This window comes from Pleurodeles waltl, chromosome 10 (genome assembly GCF_031143425.1).
Source record: "Pleurodeles waltl isolate 20211129_DDA chromosome 10, aPleWal1.hap1.20221129, whole genome shotgun sequence".
NCBI classification, from domain to species: domain Eukaryota; kingdom Metazoa; phylum Chordata; class Amphibia; order Caudata; family Salamandridae; genus Pleurodeles; species Pleurodeles waltl.
Window position 1 is genome coordinate 444,339,741 of NC_090449.1, and position 23,777 is coordinate 444,363,517.

At 46.7% G+C, this 23,777-nt stretch overlaps 1 protein-coding gene across 1 annotated transcript in view; it reads right to left on the reverse strand.

Moving 5' to 3' along the window:
• The window catches only part of GTF3C1 (general transcription factor IIIC subunit 1), a 1,928,973-nt gene that overhangs the window by 624,730 nt on the left and 1,280,466 nt on the right, over nt 1–23,777 (reverse strand). The window contains exon 25 of the mRNA XM_069210709.1: nt 9,881–10,023. Within this exon, the coding sequence (XP_069066810.1) occupies nt 9,881–10,023 (143 nt within the window). The remainder of the gene's footprint in view (nt 1–9,880; nt 10,024–23,777) is intronic.

The following is a 23,777-nucleotide window of genomic DNA, read 5'->3' on the forward strand; positions in this document are numbered from 1 at the left end:
TCTTGGGAAGGGGTTGTAGTTGGTGCTGGTCTGTCGGCTGCCTCAGGTATGGATTGGCTCGGGGGGCTCTCCTGATCCTGAGCCGATGTGCCATGTGGTGCGCAGCAGGCAGTGGAGACGTGCAGTATTCCTTTATCAACTATTAGCCAAAGTGATGCAACTACACACATACCTTCCCCCTTGCAACTAATCAGCAAGCTGTAGGAAAACTAGTTAAGTTTATGTCATGTGATGTGGCTGACTTGCAGGCCAAGATATTTGATCCTGATTGGGGTGAGTTTATTGATGCCCACCACATTATCGTTTTGCATGAAACATGGGCCATGGAGCTGGCCTATAGGCCAGGGTTCCTTAATTTTTCTGCTAATGCCATTCAAGCAAGGGTAAGAAGAGACTCTGGGGGATTACTCATCTGGATAAAAAAATACCTTTGATTATAGCGTTCAAGTGCTAGAAACAGGCTCAAAGGATATATTAGGCGTTCACATTGTAGCTAGCGGCCCTTGCCCGGTCAAGCACATAGTAGTTCTGAATATCTATGTAATAGTGCAGTCACCAACTGCACATATGTTCCTTGACTGAGAATGTATCACAACACTTTTGGTCTGTGGTTATCGCAGGTGACTAACAGCAAATTTGAACCACTTGACCCACTGTCAACCATAATGGCGGAGGAATGGCCGCGGAAGATGCTGAGTGGGCATACCACAGCCACAGCTTACCACAAAGTCAGCCACACATTGGTCAAAAGTAGCACTTCAGTTGTTTCAGCTTTGCCTAAACTACAGTTTACAAGCTGCATGTGGTCACACAAAGTCTGACCAATGCCCTCATCCGACTTCCAAACGAGGCTTGTACATACACTACACAGATTATGTTCTGCTAGACATAATGTTTTGGCCATATATAGCTGATATGATAGTTGTTCAAAGGGCGGACCGCGATCATAACGCGTTGGTTACTGACTTTAGTTCAGAGCTGTTTGGTAGGCCTCCGAAAGATTCGCGACCAAGACCAATCTGACATTCTGTCAAATTGTACCAATAACAGCAGGAATATAAAATGGACCATTATTGGTGAAAACAACTGTATTAAGGCTTGTATTTATAGCCAATTAGTGAAGAAGGTTGGCTCTTTTGACCCAAGTGTGTTTTTTTACAGGTAATATGACTAGGTTCAACACAAAGCATGAGCAATTATTTGGTCCCTTAAAAATCCTACTGAAGAAACAGATAGGGAAATTCCAAGTTAGTTCTAGATCAGTGGTCCCCAACCTGTGGTCCGGGGACCCCTGGGGGTCCACGAAGCCTCCTCAGGGGGCCCGCGACTGCTTAGAGAATTTAATATTATTAACAGATTAGGTACCCACCTTTCAGTAATGACTCACTGGGGGGAACCATGGATTCCAATAATGGTTCAGTGGGGGTCCCTGGGTTCCAGTACTGATAAAGTGGGGGTCCACAGATGTCAAAAGGGTGGGAACCACTGGTCTAGATCTCGCCCCTTGTTTTCTTCCCTGCATGTAGACTTGTCAAAGGGAATATGATAAAAGCTGTTAAGGTTGGCAATAAAGGGGAAATAATCGGAGCCAGGAAGACACAAGGCTTGTTTGCTCAGGGCAAGAAAAAAAAAAACACAGAAGGAATTACAATGGGTACAGATGCTGTAAGCCCTGGCGAAATGTGATTCCGTAACATTTTGGAAGACAGTGGCGACGAGTAATGGATAAGGTAACCTTGTTTCTGATGTATTAGTCCTATAGAATGCTGGGTGGAATATTTTAAGGCATTTTATAGCAAATATGAAAACGGCTGGTCAGATGTTTCTGCAAAAGAGGCTACATCGACTTCAGCTTTGGACAAAGACAAGATTACTTTTACAAAGAATATTGTTCCTATTCCTAAAAAGGGGGCTAGTGATATCCCTGCTAAGTATAGACCAATTAGCCTAATCCATAGCTCCGTGAAGATTTTGTGTCACCGAGTTTTAGTACGGATCCAGGAATGGATGACTGATGATAATGTCCTATCACATTGCCAGGCGGGTTTTCCAGAAAACAGTAGAACAGTGGACCAAACATTCTGGTTTATGACAGCTTGCTGGAAATATACCACCAATAGAAAAGAGTATTTGCATGTGACCCTTACAGACATGAGAGCTGTGTTCGATCTAGTACCGCAGCATATCCTTTGGGAGGTGCTGGATAGGCTGGGGATGCCTCATGATTTATTGTATTTGTTAGACTTCATACAGAAATGATTGCCAAGTTGAGGTGAACAATCAAGGCGACTTACCTCCATGGATTCACATTGGGCGGGGTCTACAGCAGGGCTGTGTGTTGGTCCACACCCTCTTTTCGTAGTTTCTGAACGGAGTGGCCCAAATGGAGCGGGGCTGACATCAGCCTGGATTTATTAAGAAGAGGTGTTTGATACCAAACACCGTAGGTTTCAGTGAAACCATTATGTAGATGGCAAGATGGCTTCCCAGTTTACTTGCTATGTCCAACAATCAAACTAAACATCACAGGGGCATACCTGCTCATGCAGATATGTCCTCACATATAACACACCCTGCCTTAGGGCTCCAAGGACTGCTGTAGGGGTGGCTTACATACATTTAAATGCATTGTGTTGTGCATGGCACACAATGAGAGTGCCATGTCGTGTCTTCACCTGGCTTGCACCAATGCACGCAGACTGCAAGTGCAGCTGTGTGCAACTTTTTAGGGGGATCCCTGAGGGAGGCACAATACATGCTAATACTTATGACTTCCATAGATTATCTACGTATCTCAGACCAGGCTCTGGTGATTTTGGATGCTCAGGACAGGTCTTATTTGAGACCACTAGTTAAATACTGAAGAATGATTTAAATACCATTCTTCTGAGTAACATAAGTTGTACTTCACCATTGTTTTCAGGCCACGAGTGCTGCCTGGACATCTACTGAGAATCTAGTTGAACAGACTGATGCAGAGCGACCAGGCTGCACATCAGGATCTGTTTAGAAGCTTATTCACAGTCATTAAACAGTTCAGAGAGAGGCTTTTCATGTGGTCACATACACTAATAATGGCCAGCTTTACTAGCCATGACAAGGCATGGACAACTCATACCAGAAGTTTTTGTCTAGAGTCCAGTTTCTTTTTTCATTTTAAAGAGGCCATAGGAAAGGCATCTGCGATTAACTTTGCTGAAGAAGCTTAAACTGCTAGGCTCTCCAGAGAGGAATGGGACCATAACAATTTCAGTTCACAAGGGGAGGCATGTGTCTTCTAGCTATCTGTTTGTGGTCCGGTGGGCAGAAAAGAACTTCTCACAGGCACCCAATTACAGGCTCAAATGGTGCCTCATCACAGGTTAATAAACGTTCTGTAACTGCAAAAGAAAGTTGCAAAATCTCTGTCATAATGCTAGACGTGGCCTCTGTGGTGGGCAAAGTCAATTCTTCTGAAGGTGGTCCAGAGGGGTAAGTAATGGGTCCTTCTTGAGATGTATACAAGCCACTTACATTCTGTAAAATCTATAAAGAGGCCAGTGTAGGAAAATTACCTTTTTGACATAATCACTCCCATGTGTTGCTCACTGTACTGAGGTTTTTCAACTGAGGTGCACTGGGTCCTGCTAAACAGGTCACCAGTGCCAGTGCTCTTTCCCTACAAATAGGTAGAAATATGTACAATTGGCACATTCCTCCACCTGTTTAGGTCCCTATGAAGTGGTAGCCCTGGTACCTAGGGCAGGGGTAGAGTTGAGGGTCCACTAAAGGCTGGAGCACATATTGTGCCACCCTCAGTGCCCCCCCCCTCAAAACGAGATGCACACAGCTGCCATTGCAGTCTGAGTGTCCTGATGCAAGCCAGGTGAAAACACGACATGGCACCCACCATGTGCCATATTACTGTTACTGCATCTAAGCATATGTAACTCACTACTATAGCATGCCTTGGAGCCCTACGGCAGGGTACATTATATATGATGAGTGGTCATTTATACACGAGCAGATACACCCCTGTGATGCTCAGCCCCATTGTTGAGCACTGCAAGTGAACAGGGGAGCTATCTTAAGTTATGTGCTGGACACACTTCAACTCAAGTGACCCAGTGACTAAACCCTAGGGTGTTTGGTACCAAACACCTTCTCTTTATAAATCCAGGTTAATGTCCGCCTCAGATTTATTATGACATGAACCCAGAGGGCCCCTGCACCGCACTAGTCTTTCAGTGGGTTGGCTGACTAGTCTCCAGCAGCCTGCCATCACAGACAGATTTCTGACTCCGTGGAGGTGACAGCAAGTGTTTTCAGAGGTCAGGAACAAAACCTGCACCGGAGATGGGTGCTGCCACCCACCCCAGCAGGATGGCTGGCAAATCTGCATACCAAGACCAGGGGCTTCAAAGGCCCTACTGCCTTTGGTATGCAAACCCACCAGATACCCCAGACCTGGGTGTAGTCCACCCCCCCATGCCCTGAGACCCATTTGGCACCAGGGCAGGCAGGAAAATTAGTCAGTGGGTGTATACCACATCTGGACTAGCCACACCCCCTAAGGTAGGCTACCCAAGGTGGACACTAGAGGAAGGGTTCCACCATTCTGCTTTTGGTTGGAGCTAGGCCTTCTGGGATAGGAATATGACCACTCCTCACAGCAAGTGGTCATATAGGGGGTAAAGGCACCCCAAGGGTAAGTAGCCCATTGGCTACTACCCTACACTCACTGAAATTTAGTATTTAGGTGGCTCTCTGACACCAGAAGACAGATTTTCTGGACTCAAGAAGGTCACCGAAGAGCCGTGAAAAGCAAGAACTGAGGTGCAGCTGCTCACTTGGCCCAACCCTGCCACCCTGTCTCCAGTCCTCAACAATTGTGCCAAAGGTGATCCGACCTGCAGCTGCTCTGCCTCCAGATGCCTGGGTGAACTGCCTGCACTTCCACAAGCACCAGGATCTCCCGTGGAGTAGTAGAATTACTTCACTGCACTCTGCAAGCACCCAAAAAGGACCCAGAGGACTCCGCACTGCCAGAAACTCGGAACTGTAAAGCGCCACTGCACCTGCATCCCCTGCCCGAGTCTAACAGGCCAACTGTGCCAGTGTGGACCCCAGGCCCTCCAAGATATGCGCCCACTTTGAGTTTCTCAGCTGTGAACTCCCCAATGCCACTTGCAGCATCTTTGTCCAGGCCCAGTCTACTGTGACTTCCCCCGGTTACAAATGCCGCAGGACACCTCTTCACTTGGCCATCCCGAACAGAGGAGACGAGCAACAAAGGTGTCCCTACGTCCCCCAGCATTGCAAGACCTGAGCCCTCTGTTGGTACAGTCACACTACCCTCCCCCCAGTCCTCACCTGCAGCTTCTTTTACACAGGACCATTTCCCATTGAAACAAACAGGACACCCGACATCGTAAAGCACGTGTACACCTGGACGCACCAGAGCTCACCGAGGTGACCTGGTGGTGTGCCATGGACAGCGCCTGTACTTACCTTAACTCCTGAAGGTTGGTCCTGTAAGTCGCTGTTGAATACCCCTATGCAATAAATGTGTCTTTCTCCACAGAAATACATTACAGCTTTAAAGACACTTCAAGTATTTTGTTCACTTTCTTCAAACTGCAACTGTATTTATTTTGTTAACAGTATTCTGGCGTTAAACTATTATACAAAGTATTTTTTCTAAACAATTGGTCTAGAGATCCTTGAGTGTGTGTCTCTCATTTATCGCCTCCGAGTAAAACAAATGCTTAGCCCTACTCTGTGATAAGCCTAACCGCTCGCCCACACGACCACAAAAAGAGAGCTTTTGGGATTGTCATTTGAAACCCTGTAAACCAATAAAGTGTGCCTAGACTATCTGCATAGTGCCCCATACATTGGTGCACTACATAGACAGCTAGCTTCCTACCGCCAGCATCTGTACTATAAGAGAAGGAGGTTGCTCGCCTCTGAATCATCATCTTCTGTGCAACCAAAATCACTGTTGGGTATGACTAGTGAATAAGCCACTTCGGTAAGTTCTGCTTATATCAAAGGTGGTATCAAAAACTGCTATGATGGTGGCCACATTCTCGGCTGTGCCAAGCACAAAAGGTCAGCCCCTTACAAGACACAAGCAGCGCAGGAGTGGTCTCACTGTTATTGAGTACCACAGGCGGTGAAATAGCTGGCATGAAATTATCCATAGCTTGCTGGAGGGCCTCAACCTACGCGTCAAAGAAGTTGGAAATTTCGTTATATCTCGCTGGAATAAGTTTCAACAAGGAGGAACAGCCTGGTGATGGGGCCCGGTTTTGAGGCTTCAAACACTCCTCATAATGGAACTGCCCTGTCAAAGATTAGGAATCCTGCTTCCATTGGTGCTTCTTGTGGGACAATCTTCGGGACATCCTGTAGCGCTGGAGTACTTACTTGAAAAGGAAAGGGGATGTTTCTACTTATCCCTGCAGGCTTGGGCAAAAGAGTCTCACCCCTCATTCCACGATGGCCATCGTGACGAGAAGGTCACAATGGTAAGCGACACTGAATTAGCCCCAAGCAATGGATATACATTGAGATGTCTCAGATAGATACACAGGCTCTATTGAAACAGCTATTATGTAAATATAATCAAGCCTTTGTAGACTGCCTTAGTGAGGACATAGAACCAGGAAAATGTTTAAGTGCCTTTTCTCAGGCGTGAAGGAAGTTCTTACTACCAGGCAGGGAAAGGCAGGAAAAAAAAGGAAAAGTGGCTAGTTTGACCCTAATTACACAAAAGCACACACAAGTTTAAAAAAAGCTTTAAGTGCCTCAATAAGATGCCCGACTGAAATACTCATGTGTAGACAGGCATATAAGCTAGCCTTGCGAAGGAAACATCCTCTTCTGGAAAATAATAAATACTCCTGTGTTAGGGAATAGAGATATCTCCAGAATGGAAATTGCAATTTCGGAAGAGGATTGGATCGTATATTTTTCTAAGATTTACCGCCAATCTACTGACATAGACTCTGCGGTCCTTTTAAAGGTCCCAGACGCTCAGGAAGGCCCTCATTCGGCTGTAATACCCCAGTTTAGTTTAGAGGAGGTGGTGAAAGCCATAAATATAAGCAAAGCGGGGAAAGCGCCGGGCCCCGACGGCATCCCAATCGATTTATACAAGACAAACACGCACATTTGGGGCCCTTTAATGACACAGGTATTTGTACACAAGGGCCCCCATCGACGTGGCGAGATTCCATCATCATCCCTATATATAAAAAAGGTGACCGCCTCAACCCAGCTTGCTACAGGCCAATCTCCCTGCTTGACCCAACAGCTAAACTAGCAGGAAAATAATCTTAAATAGACTCCAAACACGGGCAGAAGGAAATGACATCTTATCCCCAGTACAGTATGGCTTCCGCACAGGAATAGGTACAGTGGAAAAGGGCCTGAATTTAAGCCTCCTAGTGGGGAAGTACACAAAGACCAGAGAGGGTAACTTGTACCTGGCCTTAATAGACCTAACCTCAGCATTTAACTGTGTATTACATGAGAAGTTATGGGACATTTTAGGTAGCATGGGGGTCGAATTAACAATAGTTCAGTTTATACGGGACATGTATACAGGATGTAGAGCAAGAGTAAGGTTCGGGATGAGAGGGGAATGCACTAGGCCTTTTGGCATATATAGAGGGGTGCGCCAAGGCTGTGTTTTTGCTTCACTCTTGTTCTCATTATACATAAACAACTTAGAACGTGATCTGATATGCAAATGTAAAGACCTTCCCCAAATAGGCAACTGTGCTGTCCCTGTACTGCTTTACGCAGATGATGCAGTACCTATGGCTAGAACACCATTAGCCCTCCAAAAACTCTTAACCACCTGCATAACCTTTATGACAGATCTGGGACTTACAGTTAATCAGTCCAAAACTTTTATAATGAATTGCGGTAGACAATCGGGTAAGATCTACAATACTACCATCCATGAGGACAAAGTGGAGATAGCTCGTACCTTTTCATATCTGGGCATAATGTTTGACAAACAGGGTCCTGGGCACATTGTGTGAAAACTAAAAAAGACCAGATCATTAAAACAACGCCGGCTCTGAAGATCTTTTCTAAAAGGCTAGGAGGGATTATCTCGCCGAAAAATCTACAAAGCCAAAAGCATCCCGGCTGCCATGTATGGTTCAGGTATTTGGGGGTATACTAATTGTAATCCGATTCAGACGGTGGAGAATGATTTTCTCAGATACTTGTTAATGGTACCAAACGGTACATCGTCATACATTAGCCATGTGGAATTAGGAGTTTCTTTTGCAGCTGATTTGATAAAGATACACCCATTATTATTATGGCATAAAGTATGGACCTCGGAGTACACTGGATTAAACAAGGCCATCCTATCTGACTGTATGAGGCTAACTCACTCGTTAAGAGTTCCTTGGTTGAAATATATTATGCTCTTTTTTAGAAATATGGGTTGTAAAGACCATTATACAAACCCAGAATCATTGGGAAAAATAACCAGGAAAGAACTGAGGGCCTTGACATTGAAGTACCTGGAAGACCAGCGATGGGAAGCTGAATCGAGAAAGTCCAGAGTTATGTCCAACCAACTAATTCTGTCCACGGAAGGCATGCAGCCTTACCTAGTAAGTGTGACAAACCCTTGACATAGTTTTGTTCTTACAAGATTACGATTAGACACTTTCCATCGTCTTGTAACTTTCCAGATTATGAATGACTGGAGTACAGCTTTAAGAGTATGCCCCTGTGACGCGAAGGCAGCCCAATCTACGATGCACGTGGTCCTCTTTTGTAAATTTTATGACAGAGAAAACGTTTTTTATTGCCATTTTTAAGATCGATTAACTTGCGCTAGTGTCGTGATGCGTATTTTAGCTTACAGGTTTTATCTTCTATCGAAATGTGTGGAATTTTGGCAAATTCTTTATGCTTAGTACTAACTGCAAGGAAGTCCATGGGCGCATAGGCCTAAATTTCATTAAGGTTATTCAAATATTTGTATATGGACAAATTAATGATGTGCATCCTTACTTTTACTATTTATTCTTTTATTATTAAATTTATTTATTGTGTTTATATACATATATGTGTTTTTATTTGATACTTTTATGACTTGTTGAAAGTCGAATAAAATCTGTTTGATGATGATGGCCTTCAGGTTCATCAACAAACAGGAATCTCAGGCTAAGGGGTCATGATAAGGGCCAAGACAACACATCATGATGTCATGTAGGGCGACAATCTCGCAGCACCTGCAATATAGACTGAGCACAAGTGTAGAAGTCTGCCTGCATGCGACAGCCAGAGAGATAGCGATATAATGATTATTATTAATTATGGGCATGAAGTGCCATTGATGCTACTAAACCTCTACAAGCCCATGTCTGCCACAGATGCAGGTTAGTTAAAACAATTTGTTTTGTTAGAGTGCATGAGTATTGATGATGACATCTATCCAGTAGTACTACCAGAAACCAATTTTTTCAGTATGTGAAACCACCAACTAAAATGGAAAGACAATATAGACCAATTTAAAATTGTGTCAGTCCTATTTATCTTGGGAGATTTAGAGTTTATTGTAGGCGGTGAGGCCTACTTTTACATCCAACTATATTATTTAAAACTCATCTTAATGACATAATTAAACTTCAACAAATGATATGTGGATATAGGAAGTATGGATAATAAAATAAATCAACCGTATGTCTCTCTAACCAGAAACATGCTATGGTTCCACTGTTGAGCCACAGAGAAGTTTCTGTTTTAAAACCCTTTGACTTCTGTATGGACACAAAAGAATAAAAAAACTTGCCTCTGGACATTTTTATAGTAGGCTAAGAAAATGTTTAAACTGGTACAAAAATAAATACAAATGTCTTACTTGTAGTTAAGAAAAGTATGAGGATTTTTCACGATGTAACGTGATCTTCTGCCAACAGAATGGGACGTTTTATCCAGAGATTCTTCGAAGTTTGCATGCATGATGTCTCTTACAACTTGCCATGGAACAAATGGCCCCTTAACCTGGAGAATTGAGAAATAGGTTTTGAAGATTTAATAAAAGATATTTCCTTAGAATGTTTTGGATTGCAGAACTGTTTTACATATTGAACATGTTATATAGGGCCACGTTTGGCTAAAAGGCCACTACAGATTTACTTCAAGTAAAAGGATAATTCAGAATTGCAGCATGCCTTGCGAAAATAAGGAAAAAGGCAGTGGGATTCAATAAATGAGCTCAAATATTAAATTCTTGCATTATTTTTGTTATGGTCTGTATGTAAGTTTATAAGGATGAGAAAATAGAGCAATTTAAAAAATGCAGAAAAGGAAGGCAAACATTGGTAATACATGGATTGGAGGCATATGGGAAACATGAAAAATATGAGACAAGAGTTAGTGGCTTGTACAACAGACGGTAAAAAAAAAAATAAACCTCAATAAAATACTTCAGCACTATTTCAGACATAGACCGTAGTATTACTCACCACCGCTTTAGCTCAATAGAGAATAGTTATCAAGGCCTTAAAAAACACACGCCTGCTGACCTGAAAGTTCCTCCTGCTTCGAATTCATGCCATCTGTGTGGATTAGCACTAATGATATGTGATGATAGCTCTTGGTGTCCAAAATCAGAATGGGCGCTGCGAACAGGTCTGCCTTTAACTGAGCTACACGAATGTCAATGAAAGCAAGTCAGAATTTATATCCTATAATCAAAATAGGAGAGGACAAGCACATTATCTTGTTTAAGGCCATCCTGAGGAATAAAAGGTCCATAGATTGGAGAAATCTTATTATGTGGTCAGTGGTTTCGGCCATGGCATTATTCAGGTTTAGAAAATTGAATTTGTTCTCTATGACAATGTCAAGTGGATTAGATCTGTGCAAAGTACCGGTATGAAGATCCACAATGCGAAGGTGATCTTCAAAGGCAGTGACTGTACTACAGGGGTCAGAAGTGATAAGAAGGAACTTTGGATGATCTGAATTCAGTTTATATTGTCATTGTGTCTTTCACATATTTGAGTGATGCACATGGAGGGGATTGTTTGGAAGAGCCCTGGCACCCTAAAATACTGTATAAACAGTTTACCTAGCTGCAGAGGAAGTGTGGCTTGGCAGCAGCTGGGGGCTATAAAGTGTGGCAGGTACCCACACAGCAGGGGATGTGAGATTGCTTGGAAGGGCCCTGACAGCTCAAGAGACTACATTAGCCAGTTTTCCCTGCCGCAGAGGATGTGAGGCTTAGCAGCAGTTTGGGGGTTATAAACTCCAGCTGCAACCCCTTCTGCAGGGCATGAGATTGCTTGGAAGGGCCCTAACAGCCTAAACAAGCATTTGCAAAGCAATAGGTCCTGCATTTGCTTGAGTTAGAGCTATTAGCAATGTAAATGCATAATTTGACTTTTCTTGCCACACAAATTGGTAAACCCTGTCATATAATTCCAGCAGCCTTGCATATAACTAAAGCATTCCCATTCACTGCAGAGTCTTGCCCTGATGACCTTCAACATTTCTTAGACTGTGCTTTTCTTGTAACTTATTTTTAATGTGGATGATGTCATTATAAGAAAGGGTGTAGTGCATTACATATTTTTTGGTTTACCATGTCTACTGGAATAATATTTTAAAAAAGGGCTTTATAACACTGTAAGGAAATGCCTCCTTGGCATGGTTACCACCTGACTTTTTGTCTTTTGCTGATGCCGAGTTATGATTGAAAGTGTGCTGGGACCCTGCTAACCACGCCCCAGCACCAGTGTTCTTTCACTAAACTGTACCTTTGCTTCCACAATTGGCACAGCCCTGACACTCAGAGAAGTCCCTTGTAAATAGTACCCCTGATGCCAGGGAAGGTCTCTAAGTGCTGCAGCATGTCTTATGTCACCCTGGGGACCCCTCACTCGGCACATGCACACTGCCTCACAGCTTGTGTGTGCTGGTGGCGAGAAAATAACTTTTAGTTAAAGTTAGCAGGCCTTACAGCCCTAAGGCACGGTGTACTATACCACAGGTGAGGGCATATATGCATGAGCACTATGCCCCTACAGTGTCTAAGCAAAACCTTAGACATTGTAAGTGCAGGGTAGCCATAAGAGTATATGGTCGGGGAGTTTGTCAAACACGAACTCCACAGTACCATATGGCTACCCTGAAATCTGGGAAGTTTGGTATCAAACTTCTCAGCACAATAAATGCACACTGACGCCAGTGTGGAACTTATTGTAAAATGCACCCAGAGGGCATCTTAGAGATGCCCCCTAAAAACATACCCAACTTCCAGTGTAGACTGACTAGTTTTTGCCAGCCTGCCACACACCAGACATGTTGCTAGCCACATGGGGAGAGTGCCTTTGTCCCTCTGTGGCAAGGAACAAAGCCTGTACTGGGTGGAGGTGCTTCCCACCTCCCCCTACAGGAACTGTAACACCTGGCGGTGAGCCTCAAAGGCTCACCCCCTTTGTTACAGCGCCACAGGGCATCCCAGCTAGTGGAGATGCCAGCCCCTCCGGCCACTGCCCCCACTTTTGGCGGCAAGGCTGGAGGAGATGATTAGGAAAACAAGGAGGAGTCACCCACCAGTCAGGACAGCCCCTAAGGTGTCCTGAGCTGAGGTGACTCTTACTTTTAGAAATCCTCCATCTTGTGGATGGAGGATTTCCGAAATAGGATTAGGGATGTGCCCCCCTCACCACAGGGAGTAGGCACAAAGAGGGTGTAGCCACCCTCAAGGACAGTAGCCATTGGCTACTGCCCTCCCAGACCTAAACACACCATTAAATTCAGTATTTAGGGGCCCCCAGAACTGAGGAAGATAGATTCCTGCAACCTAAAGAAGAAGGACTGCTGACCTGAAGCCCTGCAGTGAAGACGGAGACGACAACTGATTTGGCCCAGCCCCACCGGCCTGTCTCCCTACTCCGCCGAAAACTGCAACAGTGACGCATCCAACAGGGACAGCAACCTCTGAAGCCTCAGAGGACTGCCATGCACCCAAAGGACCAAGAAGCTCCCGTGAACAGCAGCTCTGTTCAACAATCTGCAACAAAGAAGCAACTTTAAAGACTTCACGTTTCCCGCCGGACGTGAGAGACTTTCCACTCTGCACCCGATGACCCCGGCTTGACGTGCAGAAAACCAACACCTCAGGGAGGACTGCCAGTCGACTGCGAGCCCGTGAGTAACCAGAGACGACCCCCCCCTGAGCCCCCACACCGACGCCTGCAGAGGAAATCCAGGGGCATCCCCTGACCGCGACTCCCTGTAACAAGGGACCCGATGCCTGGAACCAGCACTACGCCCGCAGCCCCTAGGACCTGAAGGAACCGAACTCCAGTGCAGGAGCGACCCCCCCGGCAACCCTCTGCCTAGCCCAGGTGGTAGCTACCCCGAGGAGCCCCCCCTGTGCTTGCCTGCATCGTTGAAGAGACCCCCGGGCCTCCCCATAGCTTTCACTACATAACCCGAAGCCTGCCTGCACTCTGCACCCGGCCGCCCCTGTGCCACTGAGGGTGTACTTTCTGTGCCTGCTTGTGTTCCCCCCGGTGCCCTACAAAACCCCCCTGGTCTGCCCTCCGAGGACGCGGGTACTTACCTATTGGCAGACTGGAACCGGGGCACCCCTGTTTCCATTGAAGCCTGTGTGTTTTGGGCACCACTGTGACCACTGCACCTGACCGGCCCTGAGCTGCTGGTGTGGTAACTTTGGGGTTGCCTTGAACCCCCAACGGTGGGCTACCTTGGACCCAACTTTGAAACCTGTAAGTGTTTTACTTACCTGTGAACTTAACATTTACTTACCTCCCCCAGGAACTGTTGATTTTTGCACTGTGTCCACTTTTAAAATAGCTTATTGTCATTTTTGCCAAAACTGTACATGCTATTGTGATTATTCAAAGTTCCTAGAATACCTGAGTGATATACCTTTCATTTGAAGTATTACTTGTAAATCTTGAACCTGTGGTTCTTAAAATAAACTAAGAAAAGATGTGTTTTTTCTATATAGAAACCTATTGGCCTGGAGTAAGTCTGAGTGTGTGTTCCTCATTTATTTCCTGTGTGTGTACGACAAATGCTGAAAGCTACCCTCTGATAAGCCTACTGCTCGACCACACTACCACAAAATAGAGCATTAGAATTATCTTTTTTTGCCACTATCTTACCTGTAAGGGGAACCCTTGGACTCTGTGCACACTATTTCTTACTTTGAAATAGTTTATACAGAGCTAACTTCCTACACTGGTGGATCAGCGGTGGGGTCCAAGACTTTGCATTTGCTGGACTACTCAGCCAATACCTGATCACACGACTAAATTCCAAACATTTTCATTAGAAACTGATTTTTGAAATTTGAGCTATTTTTCTACATTTTTAAAAGTCCTGCTAGGGCCTTGTGTTAGTCCCTGTTAGCATTTCTTTTAGAGTTTAAAAGTTTTGTAAAAGTTTGGATTAAGTACTATAGATAGTTTTAGATTCTTAAAAAGTATCCCAACCTTTAGAGAAATAATGTCTACTACAGAAGAGATGGTGGTGGAACTCAACCTCACCCCTTACCTGCATCTTAGGATGTCGGAGATAAGGACTCTCTGTAAAATCAAAAAGATAAAAACTGGATCAAACCCTACTAAAATACAGCTCCAGGAGCCTTTGGCAGAGTTTGCTAGAGACAACCCCTCTGAAGACAACCTTACAGAGGGGGAAGCTAGTATCCTGGAGGATAATTTCCCCCCTCCTGTCCTAGTTATGGAGACCAGGGTTTCTCAAACCCTGACTCCACAAGTGATAGTCAGAGGTGCTGCTTCTCCCACAGGGGAGTCCAGCAACTCTGGAAGCATTGAGGGCAGCCTCAATGAAGATGACCTCCTGCTAGCCAGGATGGCCAAAAGATTGGCTTTGGAGAAACAGCTCCTAGTCATAGAAAGGGAAAGACAAGAGATGGGCTTAGCTCCCATCAATGGTGGCAGCAACTTAAGTAGGGTCAGAGAAACTACTGACATGCTAAAAGTCCCCAAAGGATTGTAACAAAATATAAAGATGGTGATATCACCAAATGGTTCACAGCTTTTGAGAGGGCTTGTGCAACCAGAAAAGTAAACAGATATCACTGGGGAGCTCTCCTTTGGGAGATGTTCACTGGAAAGTGTAGGGATAAACTCCTCACACTCTCTGGAAAAGATGCAGAATCCTTTGACCTCATGAAGGCTACCCTGATTGAGGGCTTTGGATTCTCAACTGAGGAGTACAGGATTAGGTTCAGGGGGGCTCATAAATCCTCGAGCCAGACCTGGGTTGATTTTGTTGACTTCTCACTCGAAACACTGGATGGTTGGATTAATGGCAGTGGTGTAAATAATTATGAAGGGCTGTACAATCTGTTTATGAAAGAACACCTTTTGAGTAATTGTTTCAATGATAAACTGCATCAGTATCTGGTAGACCTAGGTCCAATGTCTCCCCAAGAATTGGGAAAGAAGGCAGACCATTGGGGCAAATCTAGGATGACCAAGACTTCCACAGGGGGTGACCAAAAGAAAGGGGTCACAAAGACTCCCCAGGGGAAGAGTGATGAGACATCCAAGGGAAAAAGTAAAGAGTCTTCTACAGGGCCCCAAATACCTGCTCAGGAGGGAGGGTCCTAAGACTCTTCACAATCCTCATTTGGGTACAAGGGTAAAAACTTTGATCCCAAAAAGACCTGGTGTCATAGCTGTAATCAGGGACACCCAACTGGAGACAAGGCCCGTCCCAAGAAAGGTTCCACTTCCACTACTACTCCAGTTAGAACTGGAATAGCCAGTCTCCAGGTGGGATCAACAGTGTGCCCAGAGCAAATCAGGGTCCACACTGAAGCTACATTAGTCTCTGAGGGTGGGGTGGACTTAGCCACACTAGCTGCCTGCCCCCCTAATATGCAAAAATACAGGCAGCAACTCTTTATTACTGGGACTAGTGTAGAAGGCCTGAGGGATACAGGTGCCAGTGTCACAATGGTGACAGACAAACTGGTTTCCCCGGGACAATACCTGACTGGACAAACTTATCCAGTCACCAATGTGGACAATCAGACTAAAGTACATCCCATGGAAACTTTAGAATGGGGAGGGGTCACCAGCTAGAAACAGGTGGTATTCTCCTCTGCTATCCCAGTAGACTGTTTGCTTGGAAATGACCTGGAGTCCTCGGCATGGGCTGAGGTAGAACTCAAAACCCATCCAGCCATGCTGGGTATCCCTGAACTGGTGTGTGTCAAGACCAGGGCACAGTGCAAGGCTCAGGATGAAAAAGAGGTGTTGGGAGTCTGGAGTAATGGCCCAAACCTCAAAGAGAAAAGGAAAGACTGGGGAACCAGCTTCAACACAGCAAAATAAAAATAACCTCTCTTCTCAGGAAGAAGTTCTAACCCCTGAGGGAACTGAGCCTATGGAGTTGGAACCTTATCAGGCTGAACATTTGGGCCCAGGGGGACCCACAAGGGAACAACTGTGTAAGGGGCAAGAAACCTGTCCCTCTCTTGAAGGCCTTAGGCAGCAAGCTGCTGAGGAAACAAAAGGACATGTCAGTGGAACCCACAGGGTCTATTGGGAAGATGGACTCCTTTACACTGAGGCAAGAGATCCCAAACCTGGTACCAGTAGGAGAGTGGCATTGCTTCAGGAGTTTAGGAAGTTCATTCTGACCTTAGCCCATGACATTCCACTTGCTGGGCATTTGGGACAAACCAAGACATGGGAGAGGTTAGTCAACCATTTCTATTGGCCCAACATGTCCCAGAAAGTGAAGGAGTTTTGTGCCTCCTGTGCCACCTGTCACGCCAGTGGTAAAGACAGGTGGCCACCCAAAGGCCCCCCCCCTCATTCCACTTCTAGTGGTGGGTGTCCCCTTTGAAAGAGTGGGAGTGGACACAGTGGGTCCACTTGAACCTCCCACAGCCTCAGGGATTCAGTATATCCTAGTAGTAGTGGATCATGCTACTAGGTACCCTGAAGCAATTCCCCTTAGGTCCACTACTGTCCCTGCAATAGCCAAAGCACTCATTGGTATCTTTGCCAGAGTGGGATTTCCTAAGGAGGTGGTTTCTGACAGAGGTACCAACTTCATGTCAGCATACCTTAAACACATGTGGAATGAGTGTGGGGTGACTTACAAATTCACCACACCATACCATCCACAAACCAATGGTCTTGTTGAAAGGTTTAACAAGACATTGAAGGGCATGATCATGGGGCTCCCTGAAAAGCTCAAAAGGAGATGGGATGTCCTCTTGCCATGTCTGATTTTCGCCTACAGAGAGGTGCCTCAAAAGGGAGTAGGGTTTTCCCCCTTTGAACTTCTGTTTGGCCATCCTGTTAGGGGACCACTAGCTCTTGTGAAAGAAGGCTGGGCGAGACCTCTAAGTAAGATACAGTGGACTATGTACTAGGCCTACATTCCAGGATGACAGAGTACATGGAAAAGGCAAGTAAAAACCTTGAGGCCAGCCAACAGCTCCAGAAGATGTGGTATGACCAAAAGGCTGCCATGGTTGAGTTTCAGACAGGGCAGAAAGTCTGGGTTCTGGAGCCTGTGGCTCCCAGGGCTCTTCAGGACAGGTGGAGTGGCTCTTACCCAGTGCTAGAGAAAAAGAGTGAGGTCACCTACCTGGTAGACCTAGGCACTAGCAGGACCCCCCAAAAGGGTGATCCATGTGAACCGCCTCAAACTCTTTCATGACAGGGCAGATGTAAACATGTTAATGCTTACAGATGAGGACCAGGAAGCTGAGAGTGAACCTCTCCATGATCTCCTCTCCTCTGACCCTAAAGATGGCTCAGTAGATGGAGTGGTCTACTCAGACACCCTCTCTGGCCTACAGCAAGCTGACTGCAGGAAGGTCCTACAACAGTTTGCTGAGCTCTTTTCCCTAACCCCTGGTCAGACACACCGGTGTACCCATGATGTGGACACAGGACACTGTCAAAAACACAATTTTTAGACAGTCTGACCAAGTTAAGGAAAGCATCAAAGTGGAGGTCCACAAGATGCTGGAGTTGGGAGTCACTGAACATTCTGACAGCCCCTGGGCTAGCCCAGTGGTCTTAGTCCCCAAACCTCACACAAAAGATGGCAAGAGAGAGATGAGGTTCTGTGTGGACTACAGAGGGCTTAATTCTGTCACCAAGACAGATGCACATCCCATCACAAGAGCAGATAAGTTAATTGACAAATTGGGTGTTGCCAGATACTTAAGTACCTTTGACTTCACAGCAGGGTACTGGCAAATAAAAATGGCACCAGGAGCAAAAGAGAAAACAGCATTCTCTACACCTGATGGGCACTAGCAGTTTACTGTGATGCCCTTTGGCTTAAAGAATGCCCCTGCCACCTTCCAAAGGTTGGTGAATCAAATCCTTGCTCGCTTGGAAGCCTTTAGTGCAGCTTATCTTGATGATATTGCTGTCTTTAGCTCCCTCTGGCAGGTTCACCTGGTACACCTGGAGAAGGTTTTGCAGGCCCTGCAAACAGCAGGCCTCTCTACCAAGGCATCTAAATGTCAGATAGGGCAGGGTACCGTGGTTTCCCTGGGACACATTGTAGGTGGAGGCCAAGTTCAGCCACTCCAACCCAAGATCCAGACTATTCTGGACTGGGTAGCTCCAAAATCCCAGACTCAAGTCAGGGCATTCCTTGGCTTGACTGGTTACTATAGGAGGTTTGTGAAGGGAAATGGATCCATAGTGACACCCCTCACAGAACTTACCTCTAAGAAAATGCCCAAGAAGGTAAACTGGACTGTAGAACGCCAACAGGCCTTTGACACCCTGAAACAAGCTATGTGCACAGCACCAGTTCTCAAACCTCCAGATTACTCCAAGCAGTTCACTGTGCAGACTGATGCCTCTGAACATGGGATAGGAGCAGTCCTGTCCCAAACCAATGATTATGTCCTTGACCAGCCTGTTGTTTTCATTAGCAGGAGGTTACTTCCCAGGGAGCACCGTTGGAGTGCCATTGAGAGGGAGGCCTTTGCTGTGGTCTGGTCCCTGAAGAAGGTGAGACCATACCTCATTGGTACTCACTTTGTAGTTCACACTGACCACAGACCTCTCAGATGGCTGATGCAAATAAAAGGAGAAAACCCTCAACTGTTGAGGTGGTCCATATCCCTACAGGGAATGGACTTTATAGTGGAACACAGACCTGGGACTGCCCATGCAAAAGGTAGTCTCATCCTCTTTCTTTTGCGGGCGGGCGGGTGGGGGGGGGGGGGGGGGGGGGGGAGAGAGTTGTGTAAGGAAATGCCTCCTTGGCATGGTTACCCCCTGACTTTTTGCCTTGGCTGATGCCAAGTTATGACTTGAAAGTGTGCTGGGACCCTGCTAACCAGGCCCCAGCACCAGTGTTCTTTCCCAAAACTGTACCTTTGTATCCACAATTGGCATAACCCTGGCACCCAGGTAAGTCCCTTGTAACTGGTACCCCTGGTACCAAGGGCCCTGATGCCAGGGAAGGTCTCTAAGGGCTGCAGCATGTCTTATGCCACCCGAGAGACCCGTCACTCAGAACATGCACACTGCTTCACAGCTTGTGTGTGCTGGTGGGGAGAAAAAGACTAAGTCAACATGGCACTCCCCTCAGAGTGCCATGCCAACCCCACACTGCCTGTGGCATAGGTAAGTCACCCCTCTAGCAGGCCTTACAGCCCTAAGGCAGGGTGCACTATACCACAGGTGAGGGCATAAGTGCATGAGCACTATGCCCCTACAGTGTCTAAGCAAAGTCTTAGACATTGTAAGTGCAGGGTAGCCATAAGAGTATATGGTCTGGGAGTCTGTCATACACAAACTCCACAGCACCATAATGGCTACACTGAAAACTGGGAAGTTTGGTATCAAACTTCTCAGCACAATAAATGCACACTGACGCCAGTGTGGAACTTATAGTAAAATACACCCAGAGGGCATCTTCGAGATGCCCCCTGAAAACATACCCGACTTCCAGTGTAGGATGACTAGTTTTTGCCAGCCTGCCACACACTAGACATGTTGCTGGCCACATGGGGAGAGTGCATTTGTCACTCTGTGGCCAGGAACAAAGCCTGTACTGGGTGGAGGTGCTTCTCACCTCCCCCTTCAGGACCTGTAACACCTGGTGGTGAGCCTCAAACGCTCACCCCCTTTGTTACAGCGCCACAGGGCATCCCAGCTAGTGGAGATGCCCGCCCCTCTGGCCACTACTCCCACTTTTGGCGGCAAGGCTGGAGGAGATAATGAGGAAAACAAGGAGTCACCACTCACCAGTCAGGACAGCCCCTAAGGTGTCCTGAGCTGAGATGACTCCTGCCTTTAGAAATCCTCCATCTTGTGGATGGAGGATTCCCCCAATAGGATCAGGGATGTGCCCTCCTCCCCACAGGGAGGAGGCACAAAGAGGGTGTAGCCATCCTCAAGGACAGTAGCCATTGGCTACTGCCCTCCCAGACCTAAACACACCCCTAAATTCAGTATTTAGGGCCCCCCAGAACTGAGGAAGATAGATTCCTGCAACCTAAAGAAGAAGAAGGACTGCTGACCTGAAGCCTTGCAGTGAAGACGGAGATGACAACCGATTTGGCCCCAGCCCCACCTGCCTGTTTCCCTACTTCAACGAAAACTGCATCACCGACACATCCAACAGGGACCAGTGAACTCTGAAGCCTCAGAGGACTGCCCTGCACCCAAAGGACCAAGAAGCTCCTGTGAATAGCGGCTCTGTTCAACAATCTGCAACTTTCTGCAACAAAGAAGCAACTTTAAAAACTTCACATTTCCCGCCGGAAGCGTGAAACTTTCCACTCTGCACCTGACGCCCCTGGATCGACCTACGGTAAACCAACACCTCAGGGAGGACTCCCAGCAACTGCGAGCCCGTGAGTAACCAGAGACGACCCCCCTGAGCCCCCACACCGACGCATGCAGTGGAAATCCAAGGGCTCCCCCTGACCGCAACTGCCTATAACAAGGGACCTGACGCCAGGAACCAACACTGCACCCGCAGCCCCCAGGACCTGAAGGAACCGAACTCCAGTGCAGGAGCGACCCTCAGATAGCCCAAGTGGTGGCTACCCCGAGGAGCCCCCCCTGTGCCTGCCTGCATCGTTGAAGAGACCCCCGGGTCTCTCCATTGCTTTCAATACAAAACCCGACGGCTGCTTGCACTCTGCACCCGGCCGACCCTGTGCCGCTGAGGGTGTACTTTCTGTGCCTGCTTGTGTCCCCCCCCCGGTGCCCTATGAGAAAGCGGGTACTTACCTGCTGGTAGGCTGGAACCGGGGCACCCCTGTTTCCATTGAAGCCTATGTGTTTTGGGCACCTCTTTGACCGCTGCACCTGACCGGCCCTGAGCTGCTGGTGTGGTAACTTTGGGGTTGCCTTGAACCCCAAACGGTGGGCTACCTTGGACCCAACTTTGAACCCTGTAAGTGTTTTACGTACCTGTGAACTTAACAATTACTTACCTCCCCCAGGAACTGTTGATTTTTTGCACTGTGTCCACTTTTAAAATAGCTTATTGCCATTTTTGCCAAAACTGTACATGCTATTGTGATTATTCAAACTTCCTAGAATACCTGAGTGAAATACCTTTCATTTGAAGTATTACTTGTAAATCTTGAACCTGTGGTAAGAAAATATATTTTTCTATATATAAACCTATTAGCCTGGAGTAAGTCTGAGTGTGTGTTCCTCATTTATTGCCTGTGTGTGTACAACAAATGCCTAACACTACCCTCTGATAAGCCTACGGCTCGACCACACTACCACAAAATGGAGCATTAAATTATCTCTTTTTGCCACTATCTTACCTCGAAGGGGAACCCTTGGACTCTGTGCACACTATTTCTTACTTTGAAATAGTATATACAGAGCCATCTTCCTACATTCAGTAACAAAATATCTGGTAGAGACATATTCTACTTGCAGATTCCTTACCTTAGAAGTTTCCCCAGGCGTCAGACTGGATCCGGCGATAGGTTTTCTTCGAGCAATAGCCTTGCGCATCAGTAGGTGGTGTTGGTAGACTCCGCAGGCGTCGTGGGCCTCGTGGTCGCCATAATGACGTCGGGAGTAGTACATAGACGCCACCCTCGCGCAGTGACGTCAGTTTCTTTTAACGACTTTCCACGCCAGAGCGCAGAGCCACTAAGAACACTGATATTGGTGCGCCAGAGCTAAGGCCCTGAAAGTGTGGAATCCCTGTCCCTAGAAATCAGTTCGCAAGCGGGGAGGATGGGTGGGCGGTAAGGAATCTGCAACTAGAATATGTCTCTACCAGATATTTCGTTAACGAAGGTAAGTAACTTGTACATCTGACAGAGACTTCTAGTTGCAGATTCCTTACCTTAGAATAGATACCCAAACAATGTCATCCTCGGTGGTGGGCTGCGAACTAAGATCATACTAGGAAGTCCTGTAGGACCGAATGACCAAAGTAGCCATCCCGACGGACCTGACTGTCCAGGCAGTAATGCTTAGCAAACGTGTGCAGAGACACCCATGTAGCTGCCTGACAGATATCCAGGACAGAAACTCCGCGTGATAACGCAGTGGATGCAGCAGTGGCCCTGGTAGAATGAGCCTGCAAGCCGTCGAGAGGTTGCTTTTTTGCCAAAGCGTAGCACATTTTGATGCAAAGAAGCACCCACTGAAAGATGGTACGTTTCTTTGCAACCACATAGCCAACAAAGAGTTGATAGTCTACCGGGAAGTCTTTAGTACAATTGACATAGAACGCCAACGCTCTTTTTGGGTCCAGACGGTGGAGGCGCTCCTCCTCATGGGAAGGATGTAGGGGTGCGTAGAAGATAGGCACAGTGATGGACTGGCCTACAAAAAATGGTGTAACCACTTTAGGAAGGAAGGAAGCTCTTGTGGTGGTAACACCACTTTGTCAGGGTGTACGGAGAAGTACAGAGGTTTTGAAGAAAGGGCCTGAAGCTCACTCACCCTGCGAGCAGAGATGATGGCGATGAAAAAGACATTTTTGAATGTGAGGAGCCTTAAGGGACAATTATGCATAGGTTCAAAGGGACTTCACATCAAGAAAGTAAACACAAAATTAAGATCCCACTAAGGCATGATGAAGGGAGTGGGAGGAAATAAGTGGGTGAGCCCCTTTAAGAATCTACTCACAAGGAGATTTAAAGAGTGAGGGCTGATCATGAAGCCTAAGAAAGGCGGAAATGGCAGACAGATACCCCTTAAGGGTGGCCAATGCAGAGCCCTGCTGTGCTAAAGAAAAAACGAATAGAAGAACCTCTGAAAGAGGGGCAGACAGGGGGTCAACAGATTTGTTGGTGCACCATGCCACAAATTTATTCCAATGACAGGCGTATACGGTTTTAGTCGAGGGACGACTGGCTGCCAAGATAACATTGCAGACTTCGGGTGGAAGGCCAAATGCCGTCAAATGTTGCCGCTCAATCTCCACACATGAAGGCGGAGGTTGGACAGGTTCGGGTGGAGGACCGTCCCCTGCAGCTGGGACAGAAGATCTGCCCAAAATGGCAGTCTGAGTGGAGGATCGATGGACATGCTCAGTAGCTCGGGATACCACACTCTTCAAGCCCAGTCCGGAGCCACCAAGATAACTTGGGCCCGATCGCTCTTGATCTTCTTGAGAACTCTGGGAGAAGAGGGATAGGAGGGAAGGCATAAAGGAGGTCAGAGTTCCACTCAAGATGAAAAGCATCTCTGAGTGTGTGCCGCCTTGGAAACTCCAACGTGCAAAATAGCTGACATTGCGCGTTCTCCTCGGAGGCG